This window comes from Ziziphus jujuba, chromosome 11, assembly GCF_031755915.1.
Source record: "Ziziphus jujuba cultivar Dongzao chromosome 11, ASM3175591v1".
NCBI classification, from domain to species: Eukaryota; Viridiplantae; Streptophyta; class Magnoliopsida; order Rosales; family Rhamnaceae; genus Ziziphus; species Ziziphus jujuba.
In genome coordinates this window covers 27666472-27690757 of record NC_083389.1, presented here as the reverse complement: position 1 = coordinate 27690757, position 24286 = coordinate 27666472, and the positions used below count along the sequence as shown (strand labels likewise).

The window sequence follows — 24286 nt, the reverse complement described above, 5'->3', positions numbered from 1 at the left end:
GGAACTAAATGCCAAACGATGAATCATTAATTAATAGGAGCTCACCAAACTCTGTTTTGTTGTGAATTGAAGCGCACGTGAAAGACAGAGAAAGAAACTTGGAACCAAAGAATAAAGAGTATCTAATCCATATACCATCATAGCAAGTGCAACCACAAACCCATTTATATTTATTATCGAAATTATTCTTCATTGAAGTGTGTGAGAGCCATTTAAATGGGTAGCTCAAAATCTTTCACTACCTACATTTGCTCATGCCAAATGATGATGCCCAGCCCTGGTGCTTTCCTGCCAAAGCCTACAATTAATATCTTTTGCCTCATAAATTTGCTGCAAAACAACACCAACCTGTGAAAATAAGGGTCCTTATTAATAACAAGTATATATAGGATTTTGACCCTCTTATATGTATATATTGACACTCTTATATTGGCTCCTGATTCTGTACACTTCATGCCTTGGCCACTAAAACAGAAATAATTCAAAGCTTAGTTATTACCACAAAAATATTCAGTCAAACTTGGGCAAAGCTTTGTATTTATTGTTCTTGTCTGTATTAAGTAATGTGGTACACAAAAACCATGTTTTTGAATATTTCAAACAAGATTGTTCATGAAGAGATAGTTTTGCCTAATACTTTCTCGGGACTGTTCTTTTGATATTTAAACAAGCAAAATGAAATGAACCATCCAAATAATGGATCAAATTTGTATAAGTTTCTGAACGTTTATTGGTGAAATATCATTAGCGTCACCATTTAGAATACGCCTTGCTATGATAGTATTAGCAGCTTCAGTAGGATGGAATGGATCCCAGAAAACATATTTCGATCTGTCCGAGCAAACCATAGAAGTTGGTCCACATGGAATTAGACCTCCAAATCTCCCAGCAACATGGCAACAAGCAGAATCTGCACTGTCAAAACCTGTTACAAAAATCAATTTAGGAAACAATCACCAAAATTACCAAATTTCCAGCTATTCTTAATTATGGTTAAATTAAGAGCTTGAGAATTACCATACGATTCGTAGTTTTGGAGGATATCTTCCACAATACTGTAAACATCTGCATAAACAAATGTCGATCCCTCAAGAGTTGTGCTAAGCTCATTGATGAGGCACTTCACTTGGTTGTTGAACTGCTGGATTGCATCGTTTATGAATTCAACACAGTTATCCCCTGCATCTGGGTTCAAATCCCTCACAAATGGTATGCATCCAACAGGTCCTACATTGGCAACAATAATCCTCCTAGCACCCAAATTGTAGAGTCTCTGGAAAGAAGACAAATTTGTAATTTATTTTATTGAAAAATTATGGTAAAATTCTGATTTTTAGGCATAAATGGAGTTTAGGAAATGATCAAAATTCTTACTGTAAGTTGTATTCTGAATTTTGAAATCAGAGTGGCTACAAATACATTGGGAGGGACAAACATATGCACAGCAGTCGAGACTTCAGGTGCAGAGTAGCTATCAATGAAATCGTTCGAACCAATTGCTATTGCGAAGAGAGCTGTTTGAAAAAGTTGCACAGTGTCAGGTAGTCCAATGCTAGAGATGATATCTTGCCTTGTATCTGCAAAATTGTCTATCTGTGCATCGAAGTTTATTCGACCACCCTATCAATCACACACAAGTTACTTCTTTAGAAACGTATACATCCTGTTTAGTTTCCATTGTTTGTTCTAGAGAAAAACGTGAAGTTTTCAAACAAGATTAAAATGTACATGTGGAATTTATTTATTTATTTTTTCTCTAGTCTCTAGTTCACGCATTTAGATTTAGAGCACTGGAGCACTGGTTCAGACATTTATTCATAGGTTCACCTACAAAACCTTGTAAACCTACTTAATAAGAGAACTTGATGAACCTTTTGGTAGAGCAGAAGTCTTACAAATATTTTTCCAGTGAAGTTTAGAATTCCACTGCCACCAGAAGCATAGTTGACACCCTGCAAAACAACTGGTCCAGAAGTTGTGGGAGCCAAGTAGGGAGGAAAAAAATCTTTGAGACCCAATTCTTGACCTGGTGATCCAAAAACTAGCCATTATTTGTGAGAACCGAGGAGCGCAAGGAAGAACAGAAAACAACTAAGAAAGCAGAAAAAACTTGCCTATAATATCAACAATTGTTCTTCCATTTGTGTATCTTCCTGATGGCTTTCCAAAATCAATTCCATTTGGATCATAATTAGCCTTGGCGAGTGATAATATGTAGTTGTTGTTTCCCACATCAACCAAAGAATCTCCAAACACAAAGATGGAAGGAACATTTTTGCTAAAACAGATTCTAAACACTAGAAAATTAATCAAAATTTGGAATACCAGGCCAGGAGAGTGTAGTTCGTGAGGTAAGAAGACACCCATGATTAGAAACAGTGCTATAGGATGTCAAGGCAAAGCAATAGAAGGCTGTGATGCTAAACAAAAAGGTTGAAATGTTTCACTTCCTCAGCCAATTACTTAAAATGTTGATTTATTTATTTTTTTTCTCATCAAACAAGTTCCGATATGACATTTAAGGGCTTGATATTATGAAGATATCTGCAACTTGGAAATATGTTAACAGAAGGAAAACCCACAAATGAGCACAGAGTTAGAAAAGCAAACACCAGAGAAAAGCAGAAGAGAAAGGACAACTCTGTTTATTTTGTAGATGTAAATCCTCCAAGCATTCGCATGTGAATGATGAAGGTGTATGGAGGAGAAGACCTTGGATCTCTTGCCTTTTTATACATATAATCAATTGCTTTGCTAACATCCAATGGATATTAAATGCCCTGCAAAAAAAAAACAGTGCCATCCCTGTGAGAGTTGCAATTGTTAAGAGTTCCAACGTAAAATTGTATTTTTGTAAATAATAAAGAAAGGTTTACTCTAGAAGAAAAAATGGCTCTTAAGCTTAACCTTAACTATGAAGATTGTCCAACTAATATTTTAAAATTGTCATGACTCTTGATGGATATCTATTTGTCTATATTGCTTGGCTCTCTTAAAGTATCTCCACAAACACTGTTGAGTCCGTGAATCGCTTTAAGAAGTTGAAAATTTTTATTTATTTATTTATAATCTTATTTTATTATTATTTTCTTCCAACTTCCAACTAACCCAATGATTGTTCAAATAGCAAACCAATGGGCTTGAAATTGAAACCGTTCACTTAAAATAGTAACCACCCATTTATCCTATCTCCAAAACAGTAAATTCAAATAAATCCCATAAACTAAGAAAATAAAAGAACAGAAGAAGAGCTATCATCTTCATCAAAACATGAAGCAAATTGCAAATTTCAGTGAAAGTAAAAGCTAAAGAGCAGGATACCATTTTTGTTATTAGAAGTATCGATCTCTCAGTCACTCAGCCTAATGAAATGTAACAGTGTCTTAGAATTCCTTGGTTTCCCAATTGGAACACCTAAACTAAGCTTCTTCACAGATGCAGAGGAAAAATGCACAAAAAGGAATCTCAGAAATTTTTTGTCAAACAGTTATTGTGCTTTTTCAAGTTGGCAGGGGCCCGACGAAAGAACGTTGGTCTCCTGAGCTGAACAACAAGATGGCCGAAATTGCAAGCACGCAGAGTAAGAAGCACCAAAACGTAATGCGAGTTTTTTTGGCTCCAAGGAGATGAACAAGTCGGCTTCTTTCATCAGGCATGCCACCATGGATGTCCTCCAAAGCCATCTCAATCAACTAATCCAGAAGCCTTTTAGATCTAGCAGCCATGTTAGGCAAACAATTAAGCTGAGTTTTTGCTTTTCTGAGAAAACGAAATGGAATCTCTGCCTCCAAGGAATGTAACTTCGAATCATCATCCACTGCTTTGAATCCTTGGTCCTTTTCTATGGTGATAACCGAATTAGATCGAGAGCGATCAGAGCATAGCAACGTTTCTGATGATGATTCTGAGAGATCTTCTTGATCTGTTACCAGCATCGGTTTCTAAAACAGATTCAGAAAAGAGAAATATGAATCCTTAATTATCAACCATCACTATCACAGAAACTTCAAACTCAATTTGCTGAGTTTTTCTGCTAGAAATTCAACTCAGCTTCAGATGTTTTTCAACAGAAATATAACATCAAAAATTTCCAACGAACAAAAAGAGATTATACTCATTCAAAATTCAGTTTAAAAAAAAACGAAATAATTACTTCGGCGACTTGCCATTTCAATTTGACCTCTGAAATTGGAGAGAAATCCACCGGCTCCTTGGAATCATCTTCAGAAAGTGACATAAACAAAGCATTCAAGCTTTTCTTGGCGATCTGCAAAAACAATCAGAGAGAGCGAAATGAGAAAACGAAGTCGGAGACAATGAACGTAGATAGAGATTAGGAAATTCGAATTCATTGCCTTGGAAGAAAAAGAAGGCTTATTGGCTTCGCGAATGCTGAGGTCTGAAGCTCGAGTGCGTTCGCTCTGTGGAATGTGGAAGGCACTCATTTTTTCTAATCTGGCGGGACTTAGATTTTTGAATTTTTTTTTTCTTTTTTTTTTTTTTTTTTTCTCTTTACATAGGCGTTTGGACATTTTACATAAAACGGTTTCCCCAATTTTTGTCATTTATTAATTTTTTAAATTGATAGCAATTCAAATTTGGTACAATTACTATAAAATTAAGCACAATTGAAATTAAAGATCCATTAAATTTGTACATTATGCCTGTGTAAAATGTTTGTTTAATCATATACTAAAAATTTATTTCATGATTTTAAAAACAATAAGTCAGTTAAAAATGTATTTTTATGAAGAAAATTATTTATATTTTAAATCAGAACATAACTTATATGTACACATGGCCTAAAAGGGACTTTTCTTTTTTAAGTTAATTAAGGTATATTATTTATCAATGTTTTATTATTATTATTATTATTATTATTATTATCATTATTATTATTGTGATTGGAACATTCCCTATCCATATGATAGTTTTATTTATATATTTTGAAATTCCGTTAGTATATGATCGCTCATCATTAGATTTATAAACTAATTATAAAAACAATTGAAAATTAACCAAGCAAAAACTCTTATTTATTTATTTATTGATTTATTTCTATTGGCAAGCATGCCCACAGCAAGGATGGAACCTGGGTTGAGGTAGTACATGGGAATGGCATTTGTCATCCCAATAACCCCTAAGGGCCAAAGATGAAACTTCTCTTCCAATGGTGCCAAAAAAATTGTGATCTTCCCACTGCTTCTTTGCCTTCAATAGTCCAAAAATTATAAACTAAAAAGCTTAATAGTATTTCACTGGTTCTACAAAACCTAGCAAAATCTACTAAATCTGAGCAGAGCAAAAGTCTTTTTGAGACCCCCCAATTCCTAACCTGGTAAGGCAAAAACTAGCCACCACTTGTGAAATAGAAAAGAAAACAATTAAAAAAAAAAAAGAAAGAAACTTGCCTAGTTTGTCAACAATGTTCTTCCATTTTGGCTTTCTGAAATCAATTCCAGTAGCCTTGGAAAGTGATACTATATTGTAGTTGTTTCCTATATCAACCAAAGAATCTCCTAACACAAAGATAGTAGGAACATTTTCTGCCAAATAGATTCTAAACAATACAGAATTTGACAAATATTTGGAACACCATGCCAAGAGAGAATGCACCCATTAGTAGCAACACTATAAAATGTAAATACAAAAAGTTTATGGAAGTTCTTGATGTCAGTTCCTCAGCCAATTGCTTGAATGGGTCTGATTTCTACATTAATATGCATCCAAATGGTTTGTTTAATTTTTTTCCTTGTATTTTTTAATAGAAATAAGTTTTAAGTGTAATTCATGGTGGTTTTCTTTTCCTTGTTGGATTGGAGCAGGCAATCAGCCCGGCTAAAGCAGATGAAGATTGTATATTTCGGTTTACTCTAGAAGAAAAATGGCTCTCAACCTTAACTACGAAGAGTGTACCATAAACACTATTAAGTCCGTGAATTGCTTAAGTAATTGAAAGTTTTATTTATTTATTTATATTCTTATTATTATTTTCTTTCAACTTCCAACTGACCCAATGACTGTTCAAAATTGCAAACCAATGGGAAATTATCATATCCTTGAAATCGAAACCATTCACTTAAAACAGTAACCGTCCATTTACTCTATTTGACAAAACAGTAAATTCAAACAAATCCCATAAACTAAGAAAAAAATAAAAGAAAAGAAAAGGAAAGGAAATAAAAGAAGAAATGATATCATCTCTATCAAAACATGAAGCAAATATCAAACTTCAATGAAAGCAAAGCTAAAGAGCAGGCTGCCAATTCTGTTATTACAAGTATCATCTCTCAGTCTCTCAGCCTATTGAATCGCTGCACTTTTCTTATAATTCCTCGGTTTCCAATTGGAACACCTAAACTAGTGAGCTTCACAGAAGCAGAGGCAAATGCACAAAAAAACAAATCTCAGAAAGTTTTTGTCAAACATTTATTGCGCTTTTTCAAGTTGGCAGAGGTCCATTTAAAGAACCTTGGTCTCCTGAGCTGAACAACAACAAGATCGCCGAAAATGCAAGGACACAGAGTAAGAAGCACCAAAGCACAATGCGAGTTTTTGCTCCAAGGAGATGAACAAATCGGTTTCTCTTATCAGGCACGCCGTGGACGTCCTCTACAGCGATCTCAATCAACGTATCCAGAAGCTTCTTAGATCGAGCATCCATATTAGCAGAATTGTAAAGCTGAGTTTTAGCTTTCCTGAGAAAACTAGCAACAATCTCTGCCTCCAAGGAATCGAACTTCGAATCATCCGCTGCTTTGGATCGTCCTTCCTTCTCTATAGTTATAACCGAAGATGCAGAGCGATCTGAGAGAAGTAACATTCGTGATGATGATTCTGAGAGATCTTGATCGGTCATTGAGCGGTCAGAGAACAGCATTGTTTCAGATGATGATTCTGAAAGATCTTCATCGGTCACCACCATGAAATTCTAAAACAGAACAAAAACAAATTCAGAAAAAAAAAAAATTTAAAAAACGTAATTATCAACCTGCATTATCACAGAAACTTCCAACTCAATTTGCTAGTTCCACTAGAAATCCAATTCGGCTGCAGATTTTTCTCAACAGAAATGACATCGAAAAATCGGGAAAGTAAATCATCAAAAGTTCAAATGAACAAAAAGAGATTACCGTTCAAATTCGTCTTTGAAAACGAAACTTACTTCGGCCACTTGTCGATTCATTTTGACCTCTGAAATTGGAGAAAAATCGACCGGATCCTTGGAATCATCAAGTGAGGAACCTTCAGAAACTGACATAAACGCAGCAGTCAAGCTCTTCTTGGCGATCTGCAAAACAAGCAGAGGCGAATGAAAAACGAAGATGGAGATGATGAAGGAAGAGGTTAGGAAAATTCGAATTCTATTGCCTTGGTAGAAGAAAAAGAAGAAGAAGGCTTATTGGCTTTGCGATTGGCAAGGTCTGAAGCTCGAGCGCGTTCGTTCTGTGGAATGTGGAAGGCACTCATGTTTGCTTTCTGGCGGGACTCTGATTTTTTAAAATTTTTTTTCCTTTTAAATAGGGGTTTGGGGATGCTAAGAGAGATAAGAGAATGAAATTACTTTCTTGTAGATTTTTACGAAAATTACATAAAATGGTTTCTCAATTTTGGAGTCATTTATTTATTTATTTTATCTAATTGTTTTACATTATAATTTTAGAATTCAAATTCTGTATAAGTTAAACACAATTGAAATTAAATCCATTGAATTTATATATTATGTGTGTAAAAATCTTTGTTTAATCGTACACAAAATTTTATTTACTGATTTAAAAAAAATAAATCAGTAAAAATTTTATTCTTATATGAATATTATTTACATTAAAGAAAATAACTTACATTTTAAATAGCTTACATTTTTTTGTTAAATAGTAACCTAAGCTTACATGTATGTGGTACTACAACCCAATTTGTGATGGATGTGACTCTTTATATTTAATTTTATACTTTTTTTTTTTTTTGGGCAACTCTGCATACTCATTTTATATTTTATTTTTCTAAAAAATAAAAAATCAAGAAAGCAGAAACTTGCCTAGTATGTCAACAATTGTTCTTCGATTTTGGCTTTCTGAAATCAATTCCATTACCCTTGGAAAGCGATACTATATATATAGCTCTTCTTTCCCAAACCAACCAAAAAATCTCCAAACACAAAGATGGTGGGAACATTTTCTCCAAAACAGATACTCTTAGCAATACAAGATTGATCAATATTTGGAACGCCAGGCCAAGAGAGAATATTAGTCCATGAGCTGAGAAGGCACCCATTATTGGCAACAGTATAAAATGTAAATGCAAAAAGCTTATGGAAGTTCTTTAGTTCAGTTCCTTAGCCAATAGCTTGAAATGTGCCTTTTTTTGTTTTCCAAACAAACTCCAAAATCAAAAAGTTACTAATACAAAGTCAAAATGTTTCAATGAGATATTTATTAAATAGGACCTTAATATCCTTAAGATATCTGCCTAAAGAAAATATTCGATTGAATATACATTCTTCAAACTTGGAAATATATTTATTAACATCTTCTTTCTGAAAGGAAAACATCAGAGGAAAGCGGAAGAGAAGCACAAATCTGTTTAATTTGTTGATGCTAACCATCCAAATATTCACTATGTGAAGGATGAAGGGTATGGAGGAGGAGATTTGGGATGTATTGCCTAATTATAAGCTAAGAGCAGGAATAAACAGGATCAAATTTAAATAAAAATAAGCTAAATAGTAGGCTGCAGCCATCGTTGTTATACAAGTACCATCTATCACTTTCTCAGCCTATTAAATTGCAACTCTTTCTTGCATTTCCTCGATTTCCGATTAAAACACCTGAACCAGAGAGCTTCACGAAAGAAACCATCCTGATTCATAGCAAAATCCTCGACAAATTCAGATGTCGGGGTATCCATTACCATTTCAGCCAAAAGATGAAATCAAAACGTGCATGATGTATGCCAAGCTTGACAGTGACTTGTAACAACCAAAGTAATGAACAAAACCTAATGACATGTTTGGTGTCCACCACAATTCATAATCAATATTAAACTAGTACAATAATTAAGAAACATGGGAATTAAGGCTAAAAGTAAACTGGAAGAGTTTACACCAAAAGCTATGCTTGCTTATTTGTATATGTTCTCCACCATAGGATCCTATGTTGCCCAATAATTAGTTTTAACGTTTACGTTTGGAAAATGTTTTTGTATAAGCCAAACTGGTTTGTAAAACAGTATATAACACATTATGCTGGTGAAGGCCCAAAAGGCTTTTCTGTTTGTTATGGCCACAGAAGCCTATAGATATCATGACATTGTCAAAAAAAAAAAAAAAAAAAACAATTAGCTTTACTCTTTTTCTTTTCTCCTACTTTTCAAGTTTTTCTTTTTTAAACTTTTACCTTTTGGATTCTGATAATTCCAAAACAATATATTTAAATGTATACAGTTCTAAAGATTTTGTAACCAAACCACTCCAACTCATATTGCCTTTTTCTGTCCCAACAAATTTTATGAAAAAACCAATTAAAGGCAATGCAGCCAGAGTAACAGAAATTTTAATTTAGGCATATTTGTTTGCATAGCCATAAATAGGTTTTTAGCTCTGGCAAAGTAGTTTTTGAGCAGGAGTGGAAGCCTTAAAATAATATCCTAGAGGGATACGTGGAGAGAAGTTAAATATAAAGTTAATAAAGTTAATTTTTGTATAATATTTTTAACGTAAAGAAGTTAGCAATAATTGGCTATAAACCACACAAGGATCCATTGGAGGCCCTCAAATATAGAGAGAATCTTCCTAACAACATTCTAGCCTTCAATTTAGCAACACTCAATTTTACCCTCCCAACAACCACAACCCAAAATTGAAACAAACAATCTTCACTTAAAGAACCCCATGGCCTCTCCAATTTCCCTTAGCTTTCTCAAAAACTAAACAAGGAAAAAAAAAAAAAAAAGGAAAAAAAAAAAGAAAAAGGAAAAGGAAAAAAAGCAAGAAAAGTAGGTAGAACATATGGCTGCCTTGTTGAAATCAATTCATTTTGGGCTTGCAATCATTTTTGCCATAGCAGTTTGTTTCTCAAATTTTGGTCATGGATTGGACGCTCAAACTGTGATTGACTCCCCTTTGTTGACGCAAAAGATTGGCACCAACCGAACAATTAAGGTGGATATCAATGGCAATGGGGATTTCAAATCTATTCAGGCCGCCATAGATTCTGTTCCTGTTGGGAATAATAGATGGGTTATTATACATATAAGGAAAGGGATTTACAGGTAATTTATGAAATTCTTTTAAACCCCAAACCCCCCAGCATGTTCTTTAAATCCTGACTAGAACAAAAAGTTTGATCATAATAAATATATACTATGGGTGATGTAGAGAAAAGGTACATATACCAGCAAACAAACCTTATATATTCATGAGAGGCAATGGGAAAGGAAGGACAGCCATTGTTTGGTCTCAAAGCTCTTCTGATAATGTGGAGTCTGCTACATTCAAGGTTGAATCGCCCCATTTCATTGCCTTCGGGATCAGCATTAAGGTTCATTACTTCTTTCCCTTACTTTACATACACACACACACACACACATACGTACACAGTTCTTATTGTCCAGTTAATGTAATTTATGAGCGAATCACCAAGATTACATATTAATCAAGTGACTATGGCGATGTTTCACATCATAGCAAAAGTCTTATTTAAGATAGAAGTTTTATATCCAAAACTTACCAAATCCTTGTGAAAAAAAGTGTTTAATATCAAACACATATATTCTATATATCTATATATATACATACATATATAAAAGCGTTTAATTACAAACATATATATGATACATATGCAGAATGAAGCTCCAACTGGGGTGGCTTATACATCACAAAATCAATCAGTGGCAGCATTTGTGGCAGCAGACAGAGTAGCATTTTATCACTGTGGATTCTATAGCACCCACAACACTCTCTTTGATTATAAAGGCAGGCATTACTACCACAATTGCTACATCCAAGGCTCCATAGATTTCATCTTTGGCCGTGGAAGATCTGTTTTCCATGTAAGTTCCAAGTTTTTAATTTAATTTGTGCGTGTTTTAATAATTTTGTTCTTGGTATATAATATGTATTTCATGATCATCTCCATGAATGGTGCTCAGGGGTGTGAGATATTTGTGATATCAGACAAGAGGGTGACAATTCATGGGTCAGTGACGGCTCAAAACAGAGAAAGTGCAAATGAGAATAGTGGGTTCGTGTTTGTGAAAAGTAAAGTGTACGGAATTGGTGGGGTGTATTTAGGAAGAGCAAAGGGTGCCTATTCCAGGGTCATTTTTGCAAAAACCTATCTTTCTAAGACCATTGTTCCTGAGGGCTGGACCAATTGGAGCTATGCAGGCCACACACAGTAATAAATTGACACTTAACCCCTTCTTATATACAGTTTTTCATTATTATTTTCATTAAATTGATTCTGTGAATTTAATTACATGCAAATCAAACAGGAATTTGTACCAAGCGGAATATAAATGCCATGGGCCAGGATCGGATCCAAAAGACCGTGCTTCTTGGTCAAAACAGCTGACTGATGAAGAGGCTGCTCCTTTTCTGTCTATCGATTTCATAGATGGCAAGGAATGGCTTCCTGCTTGGCTATGAAAAACTTCTACTTCATATTTGATGACCAAAACGATGCCTACGTGCTTTGCCTGAAGATTTTTATATAATCCCATGCACATATGCATACAGAGACGATCTGAGATCTCATATTCATCTGCTGGACTTACAAATTAAATTAATTTCCAGATTTAATTAATTAATTTCCAACTAGTATATCTATGATGATCATTAATTGTACTTTTAGCTAGCTGGCTAGTCCTATAGTAGGTGATTTCCATCGAGTTTCTTTGATGAGTTACAAATTGTGTTTGTATAAATGACAACATATTCATATATAGCACCACATAATATGTAACTTAATTTAGTTTCTCTGTACTTGATTATATGAATCGAAATTGACCTGAAGATTGTTCATATTCTTTTCAACAGCATCTACACACGCATGCATGATTTTATAACTTCATGCATGATTTATATATATTAATCGTCGCCATTGATTATTTGGTTTATATATATATAATATGTTTAAGAACTAAAATATTTGAAATCGAACAGAGATTATTAATAGTTATGCATGGAAGAAAAAAAAAAAAAAAAGCCATAAAAGCTTTTCATTTTATTCTTTTAGATCGAATTACATAAAAGTTCTACACTAGCTATATCCATGCATGCACTAACATGCATGGTATTCATCATCACATTCCTCTTGCTTGCTATAGCTGATAACTTTATATTCTTTTTTTTTTTTTTTTTAATTAAAATCCGCCACCAGCTCCTCCACCGGCACCACCACCGAAACCTCCACCACCACCAGCGCCTCCTCCAAAGCCTCCTCCGGCACCACCCCCACCTCCTACGCCACCACCTTTGCCACCTCCAAAACCGCCGCCTGCACCACCTCCGGCACCCCCACCAACGCCTCCACCTGCACCTCCACCACCACCTTTGCCACCCCCAAAGCCACCACCTGCACCGCCACCTACTCCTCCACCGCCTCCTTTGCCTCCTCCAAAGCCTCCACCGGCTCCTCCACCTGCACCACCTCCAACACCTCCTCCAACTCCTCCACCACCTCCTTTGCCGCCTCCAAAGCCTCCTCCAGCTCCTCCACCAGCGCCTCCACCTGCACCACCACCAACACCTCCTCCGACTCCTCCGCCTCCTCCTTTTCCTCCACCAAAGCCTCCACCAGCTCCTCCTCCTGCACCACCTCCACCTCCTACACCTCCACCAACTCCACCGCCGCCACCTTTTCCTCCTCCAAAGCCACCTCCGGCTCCTCCTCCACCTCCACCACCACCTTTTCCACCTCCAAAACCACCTCCGACTCCACCACCATGTCCTCCTCCAACTCCACCGCCACCACCTTTTCCACCTCCAAAGCCACCTCCGATACCACCACCATGTCCTCCTCCTCCTCCAGCACCTCCACCAAATCCACCGCCACCTCCGGCACCACCTCCAATGCCGCCGTGAGTGAATGTGTCTTCCTCAAGCTTCCGGCATTTCACTCCAATCACCAAAACAAACATAACAGTAAAAACAGCAACATACTTAAAAAGCTTCCCCATTTTTTTTTTTTTTTTTTGTTTTGCTCGAAAATGGAAAGCCAATATTAAGAGAGAGCTGCTTGTTACTGAGATGGCATAGCTAGAGAGGTATACTTATAGTACGAGCGCAGGAGGCCATATTTAATGCATGCAGTTGAGGTTGGAAGTAAGTGTGGATACAATATACTACAACTAAGCAACCCCTGCTTAATGATATGGTGCAAAATTTCAACTGGTGTTGAAAATTGGCACGGCAATTGCTGGTGATCATCTTAATTATTATGACCCCATCTCTCAACTACCACAAAGTACGTTTTTGGCAATACTATTATTCAAGCATAAACTCCCACCGTCACTCCTCTTTATATATATATATATATATGTAATGCTACAATACTACAACGTACGTACATTGGAATGTATAATAATTAAATAAATGAAACAATATAATATAACTCCTGCATCGAGAAATTCATTAATTATATACTTCATTGATAAAAATTTACAATTGCACATGCAAAAATTAAACATAGAAACAATACTGATATAATTAAAACTATAAATAAACTGTCTATAAATTAAAAAAAAAATATCGCACCTACTGTTTCTAACTAGATCAAATCTCACGTCAAAAGTGAATTGAAAAGATTCATTCGCGAATTAAAATTTCATAATAAATTTTTGGCCAAAATATCATGTTTGTCTGCATTTATAACTCTTATGACAATTATAACTCTTATGACAATCGCTTCATACGTGTTGAATCCACCACAAAGTGGTGGTCATGTGCTCAAAAAGACGTCAAAATTATCCCTTTGTCCTTCGTAAAAACGATTTTGATTGGTTTGTTTTGAGCAGTCGACGTTGACGACCGACAACTGTCAAATCAACAAGTCGGCCAATTGTCATCACTTTTCTTGGTCCCGGATGGCCTCAGTTTGGATCAATCCAAGATCATTGGAGCCCAGTAGTAAAGTTGGCCTAGTAAGCCTATGGGCCTAGTTATCGGGCTTTTGCTGACGGGCTCAGGTCATCACCTGCGGATCATTGTTGTTTTCGCCTTTAAGGCAACTCGCCACCCCTGCAAGCGAGGGGGTGGGGTTACGTATTAGCTTCCAATTTACAAAGTTAGGGTTTAGCAGAGACGCAAAGCTTCTTCCTTAATCGCTTTTTCTTCTTAGCAAAAAAGAAACCTGAAATCAAGAAGGAATTAGAGTTTGTTAGAGGGATCGAAAATGGAAGGAGGAGCAGATGAAGGAGTAGAGAGAGTGGTGGACTCGAAGGATATGCAGCAACAGAGCAAAGCCTTCGACAAGCTCACCGACCGCGTCGAAGATCGCCAACTTGACTCCACTCGTGTTCAAGAGGTCCTCCTCTTTCTTGCTCTATTTATTCTTGTGCTCTGATTGATGCCGAATAGAAAAAATGGGAATTTTTTGGATTCCGATTTGCTCTTTACTTTCTTTTTTTTTTTTTTTTCCTTGACTTGTTTGTTGTGGGGGTGCGATTTGGCAGGCGATGGCGTCGATTGCTGCATCTGCGGAAGCTGATTGGAATGCTATGAGATTGAGGTACAGCTTCTTTTGAGCTTCTCTTTTTTAGCTGGGGAATTCTAATTTCTTAGCAAACATTATAAACGAATTGCTTGAATTGTTGACTTGAGCAGTAAATTTGCGAAACCTTGCGCAGAATGTGTTAGGAATCTCCACTTTTCTTTTTTGGGTTTTTGATTCTTTTCAAATTTTGATGGGCAGTTGATTTGGAAGATGAGGTGATACATTGGAGAAAACAATGAAGATTTAAGTGGATGTTTTGTCGAAATTGTTAGCTTTGCTGAAATATTTACCACATTGACTGTTACTGTCACAACTTTGTACATACAGAGCATGCTCACTGTTTCAAAGTTTTCTGAAACTTATATCGTATCAGTTTTGTTTTTGATTGAATTCAGGAGAGTTTCTATAGGTATAGGGAAGGTTGCAGATTAGTCTCATATACAATGTGGTTCTTATGAGAAAATTTTGAGCTTTGTATGGCAAACTAGTTTAGTATTTGGCTTCATTATGAATTGCATCTGGGAAAAACTAGATTGTAGTGGTAGAGGCTCAATAGGAGCCCAAGCACAAGTAGATGAATGAGCCTAGGATGAAGACTGTTATGCCTGGGACAGACAGCAAGCATTTCAAGAGTTTATTTATGCATTGATAAAAGTTGGAAACTTATGGTATGGTAACCATGGTTGTTCTACCATGGAGTTAGCATCAACTGTCTAGCATAAAATTGATATCCACATCTAAATTCTAAAACAGAAGATTCATTGTTTTCTTCTTCCTTCTTTATTGCTTTTTTCTTCTATTTTTAAGCACTAATAGAGAGAGGATTTCAATTGGATCCTCAAAATCCTCTCTCCAAAAGAAACAAGTTGTCTTTGAAGAATTTGAGTTCACTTTTCTTTTCTCCCTTATGATGAGTTGGTGACCGCTCGATGTTGATAATGCACTTCTTGAGAAAGCTGGTTTGTATAATTTGTATGAGGAGTGCAGCATGAAGTTTCATCCTAGCTATATTCCTCCTTTTTATCCTACTTTATGCCAAAATAGTATTGTTTCCGTATGGTGTTTCATCATTTTAATAACTGTGGTACATTTTTTCCTTTTAACATAGACATCTGCATTTTCTTGCTTCCAGGGAAAAAGAATTAGCTGCCGTTAAGATCAATGCAGCTGACGTGGACATAATCGCGAATGAACTAGAGGTTGGTTTCTCTTTGTCCCTTGCTTTGAAAATGTATTCAGTTGTGCATGCTGGAATGATTCTAACTCATGCTGTCTTTTGGCAATGAAAATAGCTGGACAAGAAAGTTGCTGAGAGAACCTTACGAGAGCACAAAGGCGATGCTGTTGCTGCCATTCGATACCTTCTTCGCTAGCTCAGTCTTAAAGAGAGGTTCAGCTTACTCAATTTTTCTTGTTGAATGTTATGAAAATGCAAATGACAAGACACATTACGCTAATTGCTTTGTCAGTTGCGTTGTTTATTCTGAATTAAGTACTTTTTTAGTTTAGGCAATTTTGTTTTCAAAAGGCTTCAGATGTTTATGTACCCATATCTATTGTTCAAATGGATGTATATTAAAATGGATTTCTGCAGGCATTATTAGACCTGTTACCCATAAACTTGATAAGAAATCCTAGCATTGGATTCATTTCCTATATTGTAAACAAAGGAGCAAAGAGAGATATTTTGCTTTGTCACAGAAATAATACTCAAACCTAACTAGATCTTTTTTCCTAGGAGGGCGGAGCAATGGGTCGAGGGGATTCTGAAGAGGATTATATTGGATGTGATATGATAAATCCCATGTAGCACTCATCATATACCACGTAGCCAAACCAGAAATATTTTATCGCCAAGAACAACTATGCATTTTTTTATGTTATGCAATCCCCTCCAAAAACAGTGTTCCAAGCTGACATTGGAATTCACTAATGCATGTGTGCATGAAGCACCATGCCCACAAAGTTAATGTCCTTGACATCTTCGGTGGAGGTAAAAAAAGACCCAACAACAATCCCACCAACGTCAACATCTCAATAAAATTGACTAAAAATTAAGAAAATTGACGTATTAAAATTTACAAGACAATGATTTTTTTCATTTTTTTTATTTTTTGCTTTTTTACTTTAACATCGTAAAAGGCCAAGAGACAAAAAGAGTGGTTGATCACCGAGTGTTTTTTCTCTTTTTCTCCTTCAATATTTTCATTTTCTTTGTACAACTTTTTGCAAGTGGAACCAATAATTTTCCCACATAAAATCACAAAATGGGTGACACAAGATCCGACCTACGTGACTTCCAATCACAAAACACCAATTCTAAGATTTTTTTAATTATATATATATTTTTTTTCCCTCTCTTTATGATGTCAGTGAAAAAACAATCATCACGCAACCAACCCAATCACCGCCAAATTTAGGCAGCTCACATGAACGACAACAACCACAATCCCTTTTTCTATCCCTTTCTTGTCTGCTAAACGGTGAGCTAGGACCTTACTTTCATACTTCTGTGGTTCCAATTCCACAAGCCGCTTGTGGATATCAGTGGTCATCACTTTGCTTGGCATGAGTGTGCAAAGATATCTGTAGAGATCATGCCTGCTTCAGCTGGCAATGCTGTGAAGCAAACAATGAGGACCCAAAAATCACAATAACCTCCGTCTACAACTCCTTTTGAGTGTTATCTCCGGTGGCAGAACGTGCTGCTTGGAACTGGAGAGTATAGTGTCTTTGAAGCTCCCTGAGCTTATCCAGCAGTTCTTGAAATGTTGGCCGAGAAGCTGGATCACTGGTTTTGATGATGATGTGAGATAGCAGATCAGAATTTTTTATCAATTGGAAATATGTTTTTATTCAAGAAAGCTATTTATGTATTGAAAAGAAAAGAGCATAAGAAAGCAACCATTTTGACCTTCGGAATTTGGAACCTGACCCCCCTTAATATCCTTACCTAACCAACTAACACATGCCAAAGTGCCTCTACCAATAAAATAACAGATCCACCAAAGATTAGAACATATATCTTTTGACATTGGAAAATACATATAGAGATATGAATGGCTAAAAAGTCTATACTAGACATATTATAAATAACTCACTTCTTAAAGCCTGATATTAACTACCAGTGGTTGGAAGCACAAGAATAACCTTAAAAACCAAGGGAGTTCTACGGTGCTAATTATGGCTAAAAACGCATAAAAGTGAGAGTCATGTTGATCGATGAACTTTGCTCTCATTCTTGGCTCTAGTCCCTAAAAATGTGTGTGCGTGTGTGTGTGTGAGAGAGAGAGAGAGAGGGGATTGATACCTATGCCAGCAGCTCTCAATTATTGAAGCCCATTGTGGGTCTACATCTTTTGGGATCTCCAGCCTTTGATTCATGAACCCTACTGCTCCAATCACCTGCAGGTATCCTAAACAAATTGTTGTTCATATGTGCAGGGCTAAAAGTGTTTTATTATGATTTAAAAAATGGAAAAATCTAAATGATACCCCTAACAGAACTTATTGCCAGTAAAAAGTACATTACTTTTGGAGGACTTAAGTGGATTTACAATTTCAACTATTCTGCATCAGATTTAGAATAGAACATCATCATATTTATCTTTTTAAGATTTAGTGTCTGCATTTTTTTTTTTTTTTTCCCCAGGCGAAAACGATACCTGCATTGAGTTGAGATTATCCCAAGGAATCTTCTCAGTAGCAAGCTCCCACAATATAACACCAAAGCTGTATATGTCAGACCTAAATGTTTCCAACAGCAAAGAATATATTAGCATTTGAAGATACCATCAGGCAAGGGGAAAGTGCGGGAAGGGTTAGCTTAATATTATCACGGATAACAATCAAGAACATACTTCTCATCTGAGGGTTCATTGCGAAGAACTTCTGGCGCCATCCACTGAGGCTGCAAAACAGAAAAATGGCAAATGAGGGTTGCGAACTTAATTTTTATCCATCCTCATAAGATAATAACGAGGACATCAGGCATGCCAGTTAAAATACCGTTCCCTTCCCAGTCTTAGTTGTGAGATATGTTTCATGCTTAAGACGTGAAAGACCAAAATCACCAACCTGTCAGATGAAAAAATAATAATAATGAAGAGCAACCATTTACCTGGATAAAGGATTCTCAAAAGGAAAAGTGAGAAGAGGAGGTGATTTACCTTGACAGTCCAGTTCCTATCAACAAGAAGATTCGAAGACTTCAAATCTCGATGAATGATAGGTGGGTTAAAATGATGAAGATAATTCATGCCCCGTGCCTGTGGAAATATGAACAAATACAATGTAAGGATATTATTTTAAAAGGTATGTCACACCCATTACACCTCACAAAGACAAGTTGATTCAGCCTGAACCTAGAAAAAATTTAACAATGGAGAAAAATGCCACATACTGACAACAAATTTCATTCATTTTTTCCTTTACAAGTAGGTAAAAGTTTCTTTTCTCTATTATTTTACAATATCATGGTATTCACTAAAGCTACTCTAATCAACAATTATAACAGTGATAACTAAAAACCATTTTTCATGATACTTACTATATCCAAAGCCATATGAACACGCTTTCTCCAATCTAGTTTTGATGAGTTCCTTTGTAGTAAGCGAAACAAACTTCCCCTGCACAAACAGCATATTAATATAGGACATGCATCAGCCCAAGAAGTAAAATCTTAAAATTTATTCAAGGTATCATTCGTCTGAGATACACACCGTGGTAGGAACTCTGTTACAATGCAAAGACGCTGAGGTGAAGTAACAGCTCCCATAAAGAGCAGAACATTTGGATGCCGCAGTCTTTTCATAAGAGATACCTTAAAGAAAAAAACCCATAAATGAGATCAATATTTGACACAGAAAGAGTACTCAAAGTAAGAAAAGGAAAAAGGAAAGGGAAAAGACAACAAAAATAATTGTTAAAAAATGCATTTTTTATGAGATAGCTAGGAAGCACACCTCTTGTCTGAAGGAAAGTATTACTTCATCTGAATATTCTTGCTTTGAGAATACCTTGACAGCAACATCCTGCCACACGAGACATTATTCCACCACTCATGAATTATAATTAGACCATAAATTTGAGCTTCTTCCTGCTTCCATCTCAAACTAGAGATTAATTAAAAATGACGAAATATCGGATCAAATATCATTATTTCTAAGACTAATAAAGAGTTGTAGCAGGTTTATAAGTCATTGAACATGTATGTTTAGGGAGATAGTATAGCTTAAATAGTTTAGTTCGGAATTTTATATATATATATATATATACCTAAGTTGAAGTTATTAAGGAAAGAGAAAGAGAACATACTGATCCATACCACAGGCCGTGATACACAGTTCCACAAGAACCTGCAGAGTAAGGAAACAGAAAATAATAAACATATGAGAATATTGTATAACTAAGCAAAGGATAAGAGCTTAAACTTGCAGGAAAAAGAAGCATAAATAGAACAGATGCAAAGAAATGTGGATTGTCAGCAATAAATATTTCTGAATCATCTGAGAAATGATTTGGGAATCAGAATGTCCTCTAGTGTCTAGCTATGACGATAATGTTCTTTAAAAAAGTGGCGATGGAATTGTAAACAGCAGATGATTTAGGTTATATAATACTATTTCCACTTTACTGTCCTTCTAAATTTTTGAAACATTGGAACAACACTCAAAAATAGTTTTACCAAAACGATAGATAACAGTACTTTACAAGCATACTCTGGCCACTTCAAAGATGATTTTACCTTGACCAATCTGCTCTCCAATTGTCAAGTCTTCCCATAAGATTTCATAATCTAGGCAGTCAGTATCCATGTCTACCCTATTCACAGCACTACTGCTTGTACTTCCACAACTGCTGACACTGCTTGTGCTGTTAACATTGAAAGACGATGACCAGGATCCAGAAGCCTCATTATTCGCAGGCCGATGGCTCTCATTCGCACTGTTTTCTGGCTTCATAACATTACTCTTCGGATGAAGAGAATCATTATCTTGATCATTTTGTAACCAAGGAAAAATAATACGAGAACTCTTAACCTCAGACCCTTCTCGCTCATTGCCTTTCCACGGCCAAGAAAGGGATTTCTTACCAATCCATGCTTCTGCCTTTGATGATATAATCTTGTGAATTGCAGATTTTCCTTCATTCTCATCTCCAGAATCCCTGGAGGGTTTTCCTGCGGATTTCTCATCAACTTGGGAAAATATACCAAAAGCACTTTGGGGTATATCACCTCTAGGTGTGCTAGCTCCACTTGAGGTTGCATCTTCCCTGTGGTCAGAGAGAACAGAATCTGAATAACCATGATCAGAATGATGACTATCTCCACTTCCACCTTCTCGATCAATGTTGGTCTCTCCGGCACGAATCCTAGACCTAACTTTGTTGCTCACCTTGGTTGCCTGTTTCAGAAATTCTAACAATCATAATATGGCACATTTATAACAAACCATAGGATAGGAACATGAAAGCTAAAAAGACTAACCAAATTTGATATCTTCGACGCAATGGCAACTTGAAGTGGCTGCTGAGGATCAAGACCAAGTTTAGTTGTTACAGTGTTTCTGGGACGATTGAAGCTGCTTTCAGAGTGCTTAGAATCAGAAAATTCAAGCTTGGTCTCTTGAAAAGGGCGTGAATCATTTGAAACACAAATAATCCCAATCAAAGTGCCATCATCATCGTAGAAAGGAGTATTGGTTACAACAGCCAAAAACCTGTCCCCCATTTTATTCTTCACAGGAAACTGACCAGTCCAGCTCTCCCCCATTGTGACACGTTGAAATATATTATTGGCTATGTCATAGTCACGGGGATCTACCAAAAGCTCAATAGCATCTTGGCCTAGAGCTTCTTCTGCAGAGTAACCGTACAAATTTTCAGCTGACCTGTTCCTGCAATTTTGAATTTCCAAATAGACCCAATTGGTTTTTTTTTTTTTAATAATAATAATAAGTAAATAAATAAAAAACAATAACTAATCAATCAATGCAGCAGACTACCCAAGTTTAAGAATTCATCGTCAGAACCAATCCAAAATTTCGTAAATACCATTAATCGCCCATTAATTACAAAATACAAAAATGTAGAAAAAAGGAAAAGGAACAGGGGGGAAAAAAAAAAAAAAGCATAGCAAAGAAATGCCAATAAATAATTTAAAAAAATATGGGAAAGATACAAATAGGATTAACCCAATAAAAGAAACATCAAAATCGTTGAAAAACCAATACTTGGATTGATAATTCATAAAACCCACCAGTAAATAACACGACCATCAGGATCAAATATATGAACAGACTGCCCCATGGACTGCAAGATATTCAGATACTGCCTATCAGTAAAGTTGAGAGCCGAAGGTCCTGTTCCAGTTGCTCCTCCGGCATTTAAAGGTTCACGACTCCGACTCTCCCTTTGCAAAGGAGACGAATGCCGAAACGACGCCGAACCTTTCTTGCATGAACCCCAACCATCAAAGCCTCCGCCACCACCACCGCCACCAGCTCCAACCCTCCTCCTTGGCGAACCAAACCTGGATCGCTGAGGCGATATTGAGTGGGACCTCTGGTGGTGGTATGAAGGATGAGGACGAAGATGCTCCGATTTCACATCGTCCGAATCAGATTGCATCAGCTTCGACATTTCTTGCTTCAGGTGGGCGTGACCCGCTTCCAGCTCTTGGATCTTCCGAAGAAGCTCATCTGCCGGTGGGTTCTCCATCTTAAAAAAACTTCGATACCCACCGAAAAAGATTCTTCAGAGATGTGAAAAAGTTTTAGCTGCTGCTGACAATGAACAACCATGAAGCTGCACAACAAGAGCTTGATTCATGGAGCTTTTCTACCTCCTCTGAAGAAAAAATAACAAAATGAAGAAGACCCAGTTGATAATATTGAAGTATGGTTGAAATTGATGAGACATGAGAGACTAAAGATGGATGAATCTCTTTCTCTCTCTCTGTTTTTCCTCTGTATTTGGTTGTCTCATCTCTGACCCACTCTCTTTCTCAGTTTCTCTCTCTTTTATTCTTCTTTTTTTTTCTTTTTTCCAATCTCAAAACTCAAACTTCGATAAGTGCAGTCAATTACTGAATTGAATTGAAGATGAAAGATGGGCTTTTGATTTGAGGGGTCAATAAGCTCTCTTTTCTCACACTCATTATCTCTCTCTCTTTTTTCTTCTTCTTCTTTCTTTCTTTCTTTTTTTTTATCCTTTTGAGCTGCTTCTTTCTCTTTTTAGTTCTCTTTTTCTTTTGGGTTTTTTTGGTTTATTCTCTTCTCTTTCTTCAACTCTCTCTTTTTTTGTTTTTGGGCGGTTTGGTTTGGTTTCCCCTTTTTTTTTTTTTTTTTTTCTATCTCATCGTCATAATCTGAATCTAACTATTCAGACCAGAAGTGTTTATATACAACTACAGCCCACAAATGCTTTTCCCACGCGCCAAACTCATAGCGTCTTCAATTACAGCCTATCGTTGTCCCGGATTCTTAACCCATCGGTCCAATCCAACAGAGCGTGAATCCACGACTATTGTTAGCGTTTGGTTTTTACAGCAACCAGCGCCTTCTCTTTGTCTGCTGAAAGGGCTTTCCCATTGGTCTATTTCCACTCCTCTTTGTAATAATTCCACTCTTTTATTTTTTAACTTTTGTTATTATTATTATTATTATTATTATTATTATTATTATTATTTTTGTGGTCATTTTCGTGTCCATGCAAAATCTTATGCCCCGTCTTAAATTCCCAATGATCCTTTTGTACATTGTATTTTTCTTCTCCTTTCCCAATACAAAATGCATTGAAGCTGCCCTTTTGTTTAACATTGGGTTTAATATGGATTTTGTGTTATCTTTAGGCTTAGATTGCTCAATTTGCAATTACACAAATTCATTGGACTGACTTAAGGTTCAGGTTCACCTATCATGAATTTTACCCTTTTGCCCTCACTCTAATCTGAAACTTTTATACATATATAAACGTATGAATTTATTGCAATGAAAAAGTCGTTTTAAGGATGGTCAGCTTAGATCAAGTAGATAAGCTAAAAAATGAAAAATAAAAAACTGCAATTTTTTTTCTGGTCTGAAAGCTGTCTAAATCAGAAAGAAAATGTGTCTATTATTTTGGTTAATTAAAATGTAAGAAAATTAATATACCATAAATGGAGAAGAATCTTTGTGTGCCTCCTTTGCTTATGGCTGATAAATCAAAGTGGAAATGGAAGAAAAAGAAAAACACAAATTCTAAGCAGTTTTAAGCACATCATTTTAAGTGTTTGACTTTGTTTTGTTCTCTTTTTTTGAGTTTCCTATTCGTGGACTCTCTTTGCCCTCCTTAGTGCCTTCTCTCTATATATTTTGTATTTATATGTTTTTTTTTTTTTTTAATCGGTCAGTTTCACAATTGGAAGCAACTCTCTATGGGCTAGTTGCCCTTATCTGCCTCACCTTTTTTATTTTTATTTTTTTGCCCTCTCTCTCTAAAAACTTTTATTTCTCACACTAAGGAAACTTTGTCTGCGTGCACAGCATGATAAGGGGCGTGCACGCACACAAATTTTTGGAGTGAAAGAGACA

At 36.1% G+C, this 24286-nt stretch overlaps 6 protein-coding genes across 13 annotated transcripts; 2 read left to right on the top strand and 4 right to left on the bottom strand.

The window, feature by feature from the left end:
* Positions 1-509: 509 nt before the first annotated feature.
* LOC107418985 (GDSL esterase/lipase At4g16230) lies at positions 510-4270 on the bottom strand. Of its 4 annotated transcripts, none has more exons than XM_048464842.2 (7): positions 4154-4270; positions 3322-3941; positions 2115-2780; positions 1896-2026; positions 1375-1620; positions 1018-1273; positions 510-925 (listed from the first exon to the last, which is right to left on the bottom strand). In XM_048464842.2, the coding sequence occupies exons 3-7, from the start codon at positions 2365-2367 to the stop codon at positions 702-704; spliced, it is 1110 nt and encodes a 369-aa protein (XP_048320799.2). In that variant the 5' UTR covers positions 2368-2780; positions 3322-3941; positions 4154-4270; the 3' UTR covers positions 510-701. The 4 variants fall into 4 exon arrangements, with proteins under 4 accessions (XP_048320799.2, XP_048320800.2, XP_015883181.3 ...); XM_048464843.2 differs by having other exon boundaries at positions 3322-3922; positions 4154-4261; XM_016027695.4 differs by lacking the exons at positions 3322-3941; positions 4154-4270 and adding an exon at positions 2908-3105.
* A 1833-nt stretch (positions 4271-6103) lies between these two features.
* On the bottom strand, positions 6104-7477 carry LOC112491843 (protein SINE3). 2 transcript variants are annotated; one of them, XM_025074385.3, is made up of 2 exons: positions 7134-7477; positions 6104-6931 (listed from the first exon to the last, which is right to left on the bottom strand). In XM_025074385.3, the coding sequence occupies exon 2, from the start codon at positions 6923-6925 to the stop codon at positions 6443-6445; it is 483 nt and encodes a 160-aa protein (XP_024930153.2). In that variant the 5' UTR covers positions 6926-6931; positions 7134-7477; the 3' UTR covers positions 6104-6442. The 2 variants fall into 2 exon arrangements, with proteins under 2 accessions (XP_024930153.2, XP_024930152.2); XM_025074384.3 differs by having other exon boundaries at positions 7166-7477.
* A 2429-nt stretch (positions 7478-9906) lies between these two features.
* Positions 9907-12366, top strand: LOC107418947 (probable pectinesterase 67). The gene is made up of 5 exons (XM_016027655.4): positions 9907-10266; positions 10373-10535; positions 10840-11046; positions 11146-11393; positions 11491-12366. Exons 1-5 carry the CDS (start codon positions 10004-10006, stop codon positions 11642-11644), a joined length of 1035 nt encoding a protein of 344 aa, XP_015883141.2. The 5' UTR covers positions 9907-10003; the 3' UTR covers positions 11645-12366.
* LOC107418948 (glycine-rich cell wall structural protein-like) lies at positions 12194-13263 on the bottom strand. Its single transcript, XM_016027656.3, has one exon. It carries the CDS (start codon positions 13174-13176, stop codon positions 12361-12363), a length of 816 nt encoding a protein of 271 aa, XP_015883142.3. The 5' UTR covers positions 13177-13263; the 3' UTR covers positions 12194-12360.
* A 971-nt stretch (positions 13264-14234) lies between these two features.
* Positions 14235-16626, top strand: LOC107418997 (uncharacterized). Of its 3 annotated transcripts, none has more exons than XM_016027708.4 (5): positions 14235-14522; positions 14671-14726; positions 15844-15910; positions 16004-16101; positions 16453-16626. In XM_016027708.4, exons 1-4 carry the CDS (start codon positions 14391-14393, stop codon positions 16082-16084), a joined length of 336 nt encoding a protein of 111 aa, XP_015883194.1. In that variant the 5' UTR covers positions 14235-14390; the 3' UTR covers positions 16085-16101; positions 16453-16626. The 3 variants fall into 3 exon arrangements, with proteins under 3 accessions (XP_015883194.1, XP_015883193.1, XP_015883192.1); XM_016027707.4 differs by having other exon boundaries at positions 16450-16626; XM_016027706.4 differs by lacking the exon at positions 16453-16626 and having other exon boundaries at positions 14237-14522; positions 16004-16360.
* Positions 16627-16860: 234 nt separating this feature from the next.
* Positions 16861-23074, bottom strand: LOC107418996 (uncharacterized). Of its 2 annotated transcripts, none has more exons than XM_016027704.4 (13): positions 21973-23072; positions 21202-21610; positions 20458-21118; positions 20028-20068; positions 19676-19744; positions 19433-19533; positions 19261-19339; positions 18881-18979; positions 18720-18788; positions 18572-18621; positions 18377-18458; positions 18022-18116; positions 16861-17502 (listed from the first exon to the last, which is right to left on the bottom strand). In XM_016027704.4, exons 1-13 carry the CDS (start codon positions 22431-22433, stop codon positions 17376-17378), a joined length of 2343 nt encoding a protein of 780 aa, XP_015883190.1. In that variant the 5' UTR covers positions 22434-23072; the 3' UTR covers positions 16861-17375. The 2 variants fall into 2 exon arrangements, 1 of the variants encoding a protein (XP_015883190.1); XR_007238272.2 differs by having other exon boundaries at positions 17485-17502; positions 18022-18127; positions 21973-23074.
* Between the last annotated feature and the right edge of the window lie 1212 nt (positions 23075-24286).

Excerpts from the sequence above, each read along its gene's own strand:
- LOC107418985 (XM_048464842.2), bottom strand. The coding sequence starts at position 2,367 with ATGGGTGTCTTCTTACCTCACGAACTACACTCTCCTGGCCTGGTATTC. Across the intron at positions 2,027-2,114 it reads AACAATTGTTGATATTATAG|GTCAAGAATTGGGTCTCAAA; the intron begins GCAAGTTTTTTC and ends TTGGATCACCAG. Across the intron at positions 1,274-1,374 it reads AATTCAGAATACAACTTACA|AGACTCTACAATTTGGGTGC; the intron begins GTAAGAATTTTG and ends TCTTCTTTCCAG.
- LOC112491843 (XM_025074384.3), bottom strand. The coding sequence starts at position 7,261 with ATGTCAGTTTCTGAAGGTTCCTCACTTGATGATTCCAAGGATCCGGTC. Across the intron at positions 6,932-7,165 it reads TGAATCGACAAGTGGCCGAA|AATTTCATGGTGGTGACCGA; the intron begins GTAAGTTTCGTT and ends GTTCTGTTTTAG.
- LOC107418947 (XM_016027655.4), top strand. The coding sequence starts at position 10,004 with ATGGCTGCCTTGTTGAAATCAATTCATTTTGGGCTTGCAATCATTTTT. Across the intron at positions 11,047-11,145 it reads GTGGAAGATCTGTTTTCCAT|GGGTGTGAGATATTTGTGAT; the intron begins GTAAGTTCCAAG and ends AATGGTGCTCAG. Across the intron at positions 11,394-11,490 it reads AGCTATGCAGGCCACACACA|GAATTTGTACCAAGCGGAAT; the intron begins GTAATAAATTGA and ends CAAATCAAACAG.
- LOC107418948 (XM_016027656.3), bottom strand. The coding sequence starts at position 13,176 with ATGGGGAAGCTTTTTAAGTATGTTGCTGTTTTTACTGTTATGTTTGTT.
- LOC107418997 (XM_016027708.4), top strand. The coding sequence starts at position 14,391 with ATGGAAGGAGGAGCAGATGAAGGAGTAGAGAGAGTGGTGGACTCGAAG. Across the intron at positions 14,523-14,670 it reads ACTCCACTCGTGTTCAAGAG|GCGATGGCGTCGATTGCTGC; the intron begins GTCCTCCTCTTT and ends GCGATTTGGCAG. Across the intron at positions 14,727-15,843 it reads TGGAATGCTATGAGATTGAG|GGAAAAAGAATTAGCTGCCG; the intron begins GTACAGCTTCTT and ends TCTTGCTTCCAG.
- LOC107418996 (XM_016027704.4), bottom strand. The coding sequence starts at position 22,433 with ATGGAGAACCCACCGGCAGATGAGCTTCTTCGGAAGATCCAAGAGCTG. Across the intron at positions 19,745-20,027 it reads ACGGCCTGTGGTATGGATCA|GATGTTGCTGTCAAGGTATT; the intron begins GTATGTTCTCTT and ends CTCGTGTGGCAG. Across the intron at positions 19,534-19,675 it reads TACTTTCCTTCAGACAAGAG|GTATCTCTTATGAAAAGACT; the intron begins GTGTGCTTCCTA and ends TTTTTCTTTAAG.